Source organism: Phalaenopsis equestris, unplaced genomic scaffold, assembly GCF_001263595.1.
Source record: "Phalaenopsis equestris unplaced genomic scaffold, ASM126359v1 Scaffold000223, whole genome shotgun sequence".
Taxonomy (NCBI): domain Eukaryota; kingdom Viridiplantae; phylum Streptophyta; class Magnoliopsida; order Asparagales; family Orchidaceae; genus Phalaenopsis; species Phalaenopsis equestris.
The window spans coordinates 1,179,962-1,189,404 of NW_018164665.1; the positions used below are offsets into that span (position 1 = coordinate 1,179,962).

Genomic DNA, 9,443 nt, shown 5'->3' on the forward strand with positions numbered 1-9,443 from the left:
ATATATATATATATATAAACTTGATGAGCATTATTTCGAGCCAAAACAAGCCGAACACGAATGAATACATCTTAGTTCATGTTCGGCTCGTTAACTTATCAAACAAAATTAACGAGTCGAACACGAACTTCTTAAAAAATCGAACACGAGCTGTTCGGAAACAGGGAGCCATTTTGACAGCCCTAAATGTATTAGGTGAGACCGGAGTTTACAAGTGACGGAAATATATTGGATAGGCAACTGCATTATATAATAATTTTCCCTCTCCCGGCTCGCCCAAAGTTTGCATCTCTGCCCAGAAAAAATATTACATCAGTACTACGCACTTAGAAATACCGTGCGTAGCCAATAAAATCACGCTACGCGCGATAGGAGAAAAAAACGGCGCAGTAACACGGAGAATATTCCTCCCCGTGTTATTCACGTGTTATTGCGTGTTATTCACGTGTTATTGCGTGTTATTCACGTGTTATTGCGTGTTATTCACGTGTTATTGCGTGTTATTCACGTGTTATTGCGTGTTATTCACGTGTTATTGCGTGTTATTCATGTGTTATTGATGTGTTATTGTGTTATTATAACACTAAGAATATTCTCATGATACAATAACACATGAATAACACACAATAACACTTGAATAACACGGGAAATATTCCCGACAGATGTGTTATTGATGTGTTATTGTGTTATTATAACACCAAGAATATTCCTAGAACACAATAACACATGAATAATACACAATAACACATTAATAACACGAAGGGAAATATTTCCCGTGTTACTGCGCCGTTTTTTTTCTCTATTGCGCAGGATGTCGTGGCGTTATTTTATTGGCTACCCATGCTTAGTACTGATGTAATATTTCCTCTCTCTGCCCAAAACCCTCGCTTATGTCACTCTCTCAGTCCCTCCACTGGTTTCCCTCGCCCAAAAACCATCTCTTCGGGAGCGAACCTCCGCGATACAGTCGCCATTAGAGGTAGCTGCGAAGCAAAAGACGGGATAGCTGTTTACAGAGACCACCGAAACTCCCATCTTTCTCATCCTTCCTCTCCGCTCCTACCAGAAACCATTGAGGAAGGTAAGCCTGTTCGCGCAATTGTTCCTCTTGGCTATTCCCGGATTTATTAAATCTGCCAATTCACAGGATTTAGTAAATCCTGGATTTATCTCGAATCGGCGGCGGGATTTATGGGAGTTCAGGATTTTAGGAGGCATTTTTTGCCGTTTGGCAGGATTTAGTTAAAATCCCGCATAAATCCTGCTTAGAACCGGCTACCAAACAGCCCTTATTCTCTGTTATGCTCGTCGATTTTTGCTGTCGGAGATGTCCATTGGAGTGCGGCAGCTCACGGTACTTCGAGAGTTCAAGCCCTTTGGCCTCACAGCCGAGGAGCAGGACGGTAAGCCAGCAGCGGACGTGTCAGAGAAGTATGCCTACTTCCTTTTTGGTTCTGAGGTCACTCGCGAGAGGGACGATCTCCTCCCAATTGACAGCGATTTCTCTTCCACCGGTTCACCCTTCGATTGCGGCGACCAGGAACTGTTCATTAGAGGAAACCGGTAAGATACTCTTGTCACCCTTTCTTTTTTCTTTTAGCCATTTTATCACTCTTCTTGTTGTTTTCGAGTTTTTATGGAGCATTTTATTTATTGCGTTCGACTGATTGGGAGACGGGATGATAATAGTTTGTTTAGAGCACTGCATTTAAATTCATTTGACTATCATTTCTTCGGGCTTAGTGAGAGGAATGTGTTGAGAATTGGGCCTTTTTTTGGAGGTATTTTACGATTCTTTTCACAACATTTAAGTTAGATTTAACTTAAATCCAACCAAACACCATAAATAAGTTAGATAAATCCACTGTTAAGTTAAATCCAATTTTTTCTTGTTCTTTTAATTAAATCTGGATTTACTAAATCCACTTATTAGTTGGATTTAACGGATTTAGTGTAGAAAAAAAAATATTTCAAATAGATTTATGCCAAACACCTAAAATGGATTTAACTTGAATTAACTTTAATTGAATCAAACATTATTTTGGATTTAATGATATTTAGTTTTATTAAATTTGGATTTACCAGATTTACTAACTCTTATTTAACTTAAATCCTCCTTACAACCAAACACCTCCTTAGGGTTCTATTGCTAAAAAGGAAATATTGAAGGAGTCTAGGGGTTTCTTTGTAAAACATTATAATACCCTATTTAAGCCCATGTTATGAATGTTCAAAGAAAATTTTGAACTATTCTCTTGTTAGTATCAAAGCTAAACCCTAGCTCCGCTACTTGTCCCAACTCTATTGTGACGGATTCGGGCAATAGCCGACGAAATGGAGAGAAGAAGATAGCAGTTCTTTTTTGCACAAGAGAAGATAAGGACATTGAGGCTCAAATTGCTCCCATCGGCTGGCTCGAGGAGGTCTCCGTAACCATTGGCGAGCGAAGCATACACAGTTGCTCGATCCTTCGCGTTGCCCAAGTGTCACAAAAGCGTCGTCCCTATTCTTGGCGAGGGAACGACGAGGGAAGCAGATAAAGCCACTTGATTCTTTGTACTCTGCCGTCCTTGGTTTCAACGAGGGAATGATGAGGGAAGCAATAGAGATGCTTGACCCACCGCACCACCCATGCGACACAAAACCAAAGCATGACTTTGTCTTGCGCAACAAAAAAGATTAACATGACATTTTCGTGTGGAAAAGAAGATTGCGGTGGTGTAGTTTTGCGTGCGAGATAGAGGAAGTCGCAGGTGATCTAGACTTGCATCTTCGTGATTGAGGATGTTAGGAGGAGATGGTGCAGGAGGTAAAGGATTGGAGTTTATGGGAAAGATGAATACTGAAACTCTGAAGGTCTTGGTCGGACTCATACATGGAGCTAGCATCTCAACGGGAGCCGCCTCCTTAGTACATGCTCTGACACAGGTGAAGCTAGATCTCCCTCATGTCTATCTGAAACTTGATGTACCGGCCACATATTTGAGTTGATCATATCAGATCGAGACCGCTCTAGTTGGGAAGAGACTTGAGGGATATCTAATAAGGGTCGAGCCAAAAAGTGTTAGTGTTGAGGGATGAGTGGAGGACCACACATGCCTTGCTTTACACCTGAATACTCAATTTGATGATTCTATGGATTGCCTCATCAGTAGATGATATTTGAAAGGTTAGCGACATCCTGGCGAAGTTGAAAAAGATCTATGTTAGAGCTGAGAACCACGTGAGGGTGTTTCAGATTCAGCGCGAGGTAGAGGTAGTAGTCCAGGGTGATAGATCGATTCAGGAGTACTCCATAGAGTTGGAGCAGCTATGGGCAGATCTTGATCACTCCTCACAGATGTCGAGCTGTGGTGATCTGGAGTGCAAGAAATGAAAGATCTTTGCAATGATGAAGACTATGCAGTTTTTGACACATCTGAGCCTGGTGTTTGATCATAGGAGATATGTCTTCATAGCTTAGGCTACTATCTCTTTACTAGATGAGACCATTGTTGCAATGAGATTGGAGAAGAGTCGTATGAAGCTATACTCTTCTTCAGGGTGCACGATCAACTTTGGCTTTCTGGAGCTTAGGTATGATAGGTGTTTAAGGGGAGACTCACAAGTGCTGCAACTGTGGTGAAGTTGAACATCTAGCAAGACTTGTCATAAGCCACTTAAAGAGAGAGACGGGTGGACGTAGATAGGGTGGTGGCCGTGATGATCAAAAAGGTGGAAAATGGGGCTACCAGACCAATCTGATGGTAGCAGAGGAGGGAGGGATATCTGTGGTGTTTACTAATGATGATCATGAGTGTTTGAAGTTATTGAAGAAGCAGAAAACAACATGAGATGGGGATGAAAATTTTTCCAACCGGGTGTCATAAATAAGTAACATTGCCACTTATGCTCACTCTGACATATGTACTTGTGATACACATGCTCTTGCCTCTATTTTTACCACAAGATCATCATAATTGATAGTAGATGCTGGTGCATCTGGATATATGATAGGTACTGTTAGAGAGTTTTCTTCTTATACTCCCCTATTAATACCATATAACATCTAAACTGCTGATGATACAACACAATCTTTAGTTAGTTAGGGTACAATGAGAGGTCCTAATTATATGCTTTTGTCCAATGTTTTGCATTATATGTTTTCTCTAGTGAACCTTTTATCCGTTTGTGTCATTTTTCTCCAACTAAAATGTGTTGTTTATTTTGATATTTTTAAGATGATCTTCCAAGAAAAAGAGATGAGCCAGACACTTATGACTAGAACGTGACATTGTGGACTCTTGTACTTGGACCGGGAGGGTATTAACTCGGCTTTGACATCCATGTTAGAGAGAGATGGAGTAAAAAAATTTAGGAGTGTGGAGGACGTGTTGCTGCTACATCATAGATGCATTTGATATTCTTGTTTCAGTTTATTGAATCAGTTATACCATTTTTTGTATGAAAAAATAAATAAACAAAAACTGTTTTATGATGCTTGTGAGCTTGGTAAGCTACTAGAAGATTTTATATCAGTTATGAGTATAGAAGTTATGCTATTTTTCACTTGATGCATTCTGATATTTTGTAATCTTTATTGATTGTTTTTCTTGTGTTATTTGATCAAAAATAAGGGTGATGTGTTTTCTTTCTTCAAAGACTTCCGCATGATTATTCAGACTCAATATGGTGCAGTGGTATTGAGGTTTGATAATGAGACAAAGTATACTATTTGTGGAATACTTGTAAGCCTAAGAGATCATCATCATACCACATGCCCATGCACATCGACATAAAAAATGGAGCAGCAAAGAGGAAGAATAAATACATTCTAGAGACAACATGAAACATGATGACCGTAATAAATGTCCCAAAGTGCTTATGAGGAAAAAAGTTTGAACAGCTGCTCAATTGATCAATAGGATACCCTATAGGGTGTTTTATTGATAGTCTTCTTGTCAGATGTTGAAGAGAGATAATAGTGAGATCATCCTATTGAAGCTGTTTGGATGTGTATGTTTTGTGAAGGATAACAGGCCATCGATCGGTAAGGTGGATCCCAGAGATGTGAAATGTGTGTTCGTAGGTTACTCAACTGCCCATAAAGGATATGTTTGCTTGTACCCAATAGAGAAGATGTTGTTTGTGAGCATAAATGTGTTATTTAGAGAATTTGAATCATACTACACCCAAGAGGTGACCCCACCCTTCGGTGGTTCGCCAAATAATTAAGATATGTGGCAAGGGGGTGAGTAACAATGGTGAGAGAGTGGTATATGTGGCAACAATGCCTTGTCATGTGATGTTGGATGAATTAGTTGAAAAATCAAAAAATGAGAGCTGGTGTGATCCAAGCTGATGGTCTGCTAAGGGTTTGTACACGGTGAAGGAAGCAAAATGAGGGAGCGATGCCTACTTTGCCATTTGGGCCTACTAGTTACTTGCCCTAATCTTCCTCGATTTTTGAGACACCTACACCATCCACTCCCGATTCAGAACTGCAGGTGATATGATTCCTTATTTTTCCTCTAACCCCCCAACTTTGAGGACCTCTCGCAGCAATGCGAGGCATCCTGCCGATCATTTTGGGTTAGAATTTGACATTGTTAACTTTAAGGACCTGTCGCAACAATGTTTCATATTCTAACATATCATCTTTACATGAAACATTTATTGCATCTTTGGACACTGTCTCTATATGAAAATATTGATAGATCTCTAATTAGGATCCCAAGTGAAAAGTGGCTATGCATGAAAAACTTTGGGTTTTGATAAAAATCAAACGTGAGAGATAGTGCTACTACCAGCGGGGAAAAAACAGTTGGGTGCAAGTAGATCTTCACAGTGAAACAAAACATTGGAAAGGAAGGTGGAGCGTTACAAAGCACGACCCGTGGCAAAAGGGTACAAACAAACATGTCATTGACTATGATGAAACCTTTGCACTGGTTGCAAATATCAGCACAGTGAGAAAACTGGTTTCTCTGATAGTGAATTGTGGGTGGAGGTTACACCAACTGGATGTAAAAAATGCATTTCTTCATGGTGAGTTACTGTAGGAGGTATATATGGAGATACTACGAGAATTCAGTACAATTTAGACAATGGGCAATATATGTAGGCTCAAGAAGTCAATGTACGGCTTGATGCAGTTTCCTCAAACATGATTTGACAAATTTAGAAAGATTATGGTGGGCGCGAAATATCAGTAGATCAATATAGATCATATGTTCTTTCGATGACATGAATGCCGCACAACTATATTTTTTGTATTTGTTGATGACATCATTGTCATCGACGATGATGAGTAGAGATTACTTTACTAAAGGTAAGATTGTGCAATGAATTTGTTGTGAAGGAACTTGTAGAACTTAGGTTTTTTTCTTGGGATTGAAGTGACATGTGGACTTGAAGGGATGGTCTTGTTCCAGAGAAAGTATTACACAGGTTTAGGGGACAAGTCCACGCGAGGGTTAAGGAGACCGACCCAGACCAACTTTGCTTGAGGAGACCAGTACTAACAAATGTTGGACCAGGCGGGTTCCTTACACGCGGGAGTGCCGCGCGCCCTCGATTTCCTTCCTTTTGCGTTTGTTTTCTGTGGAGAGTCATATATATATATATATTGTTTCTCTATAGTCGGGGTTTAGTGTTTTGCTGTGTTTGCTTTCAGTTTTTCTGTGTGAAGTTACTTTCCCTCTTGCTAGGGCTGTATTCTGATCCGAGATGGTGTTGTATCTTCCACACTTCATCCCAACTGCCAGCCGCCCTTTCCAAACGCCCTTTCCTAACAACATAACCTTGATGTCCAGCTTCCCAGATTTCCTCCCAACACCCAGCCGGTCCTTCCCTGCGGCATAACCTACTGTCCAACTCTCTGTAATTCATCATCCCAACACCCAACCACCCTCCCCCAACAACATAACCTTGCTGTCTAGTTTCTTCGACTTCATCCCCACACGAACTGTCACTTTCCCTGTAGCAAATTCTGCTGTACAACCACTCCACGTTCGTCTGAACCTACTTACCGATCTCCCAAATAACCCCCTTTGATCCCCCTTCACAACCTCCGATCTTGACCCGGTCTCTTACCACTTTGCTGACGCCACCACCGTCACAGATCTTCTCTACTGTTCCTAATCAGAGATTAGTATATCATTGTATTTCCCTTTTTCGTTTATGTCGTGTTGTAACCCTAATTCAGTATCAATAAAAGTTTGCTTCATTTTCAATGATTTCCCTAGTTGCTGGTATCAAAGTATGCATTAAATTTTCTCACGGAAACATGCATATTAGAGTGCAAACCTGCAGTCTCTTCAATTGACCATAATGCCAAGTTGAGTGCTGAGACACGATAACCATTGATTGTGAGAGGTTCCAAAAATTGGTGGGCCGTCTGATTTATGTCACGCTCTACCTGACATCTCTTTTGCAATGAGCGTGGTGAGCCGTTATATGCATAATCCAAGGAAGGGTCATATGGATGCAGTGTATCAGATTTTGAGGTATCTGAAGAGTGCACCGTGGAAGGGGTTGATCTTCAGAAAGAATGAGCATGATATTGATGACTTTTGTGACGCAGACCGGGCAAGTTGTGCAGATGATAGAAGATCCACCTCAGGATACTTCATGTTCGTTGGGGGCAACTTGGTCTCTTGGAAGAGCAAGAGATAGTCTATAGACCAAGGCCATCTACAGAGGCAAATTACAGGGCCGGGCCTCAGGAGCTGCTGATATGATGCGACTAAGAGCCTTTTTGGTCGAGCTCAAGGTGGACCAAGGAACTCAAATGAAGTTGTGGCGCGACAAGAAGTTAACAATCAATATTGCCAACAACTCGGTGCAACACGATAGATCCAAACATGTGGAGATTGATAGATTCTTCGTCATGGAAAAGCTGAATAACAAACTATTGGAGCTAAGTCTTGTAGCCGCTTAGAGCAAGGGGCTGACCGCCTCTCTAAGGGTCTTAGTTGATTAGATTTGTCCAGGTTATGTGATAAGATGGGCTTAGTGGATATCTTTTGCCCATCTTTTGAGGGAGTGTTGAGAATTGGACCTTATTTAGGGTCCTATTAGTAAAAAGGAAATATTGAAGGAGTCTAGGGGTATTTTTGTACCTATTTAAGGCCATGTTATGAATGTACAAAGAAAGTTTTGAACTATTTTCTTGTGAATGTTTGGGAACAAGTAGATACCTTTAGGTATTTACGCAAGTGCTGTTGTAGAACTGAATTTTCTGTGCTGTTTTAAGATTCATATGGAGGAACGTCCAGGGGGAAATATAGGGCTGGAGTGTTTTCCTGCTTATTTAGATGTATCTTCTCGTTAGTGGGCTTCTTTAGGAGAAAGCATGCGTGAGTCGCGCTTATGTTTTCATGAGGTTGTTTAAGCATATTTAATCAACTCCTGGAGTTGACTGGTGTAATGATGTCTATTTCATAATCCATGAGTCATTACTGTTCTGTTATAGGTTTCTCTACTTCAGTAATTTTCTTAGGCCTCACAGAGCATCCTGTTGCTGAAACAGAGTTATTTTGGCTTCTTCCTCAAGTACTATATTGATTGTGCTCTCATAAGAAGATGGGGAAATTTACATACGCAGCACACAATTCCTTTGCATTTACATATCCCACGCCTAAACGTTCATATTTACATACATAGCACATTTCTTTAAAATTATGCATGAAAAGGCGGATTTCACTTTTAAAAGGTGGCAAAATAGCTATTTTTGATGTGGTATTAAAGATTTGAGTGCTATGTGTGTAAATATGAAAGTTTAGGTTTGGGATATGTAAATACATAAGAATTGCGTGCTATATATCTAAAGGCCAAATATTGTCAAGTTACTTCACTTAAGTGATATTTTTGTATCAAAATTTCACTCATAGTTTAAGACTGCCCTTGCTGTCCTCATGAGAGTCAGGGCTGTGTTTCGGTCCTTGCATGACTGATCATTAACAAAGTCCAGCTAAGCATCATTCGCGTTACTTGACTAGTGCAGATTCACCAAATAATGCTTTTACCGTTGCTTTAGGTGTTGTGTTTAACTTTTTTTTTATTTAACTTAGTGATTTTAATATCGTGAATAATAATAAAACGTTTCATTTTTACCGTCGCATTAGCAAAAAAGAAGTTGAGGAGGCTTTAAAGAAAACCAAGGGTGGAAAGTCTGTAGGACCTGATGATATCCCAATTGAAGTGTGGAAATATTTGAGAGATTTGGGAGTTTCTCGGCTTACTAAACTCTTTAATATTATTTTAAAAACTAAAAAGATGTCTGAGAAGTGGAGGAAGAGTATTTTGGTCCCCATTTTTAAGAATAAAGGGGATGCACAAGAGTGTGCAAATTATAGAGGAATTAAGTTGATGTGTCATACTTTAAAATTATGGGAGAGAGTAATTGAACATAGGTTGAGACGCATCACAAAAATTTCTCATAATCAATTTGGATTTATGCC

General features: G+C 40.0%; 1 protein-coding gene across 8 annotated transcripts in view; it reads left to right on the forward strand.

The window, feature by feature from the left end:
* Window positions 1-882: 882 nt before the first annotated feature.
* LOC110023194 (anaphase-promoting complex subunit 1) overlaps window positions 883-9,443 on the forward strand; it is a 160,504-nt gene continuing 151,943 nt past the window's right edge. For 6 of the 8 annotated variants that reach the window (XM_020722477.1, XM_020722480.1, XM_020722481.1 and 3 more), the window contains exons 1-2: window positions 883-1,081; window positions 1,148-1,563. In XM_020722477.1, the coding sequence (XP_020578136.1) occupies window positions 1,328-1,563 (236 nt within the window). In that variant the 5' untranslated portion in view covers window positions 883-1,081; window positions 1,148-1,327. The remainder of the gene's footprint in view (window positions 1,082-1,147; window positions 1,564-9,443) is intronic. The other 2 variants (XM_020722478.1, XM_020722484.1) reach the window with 2 other exon arrangements.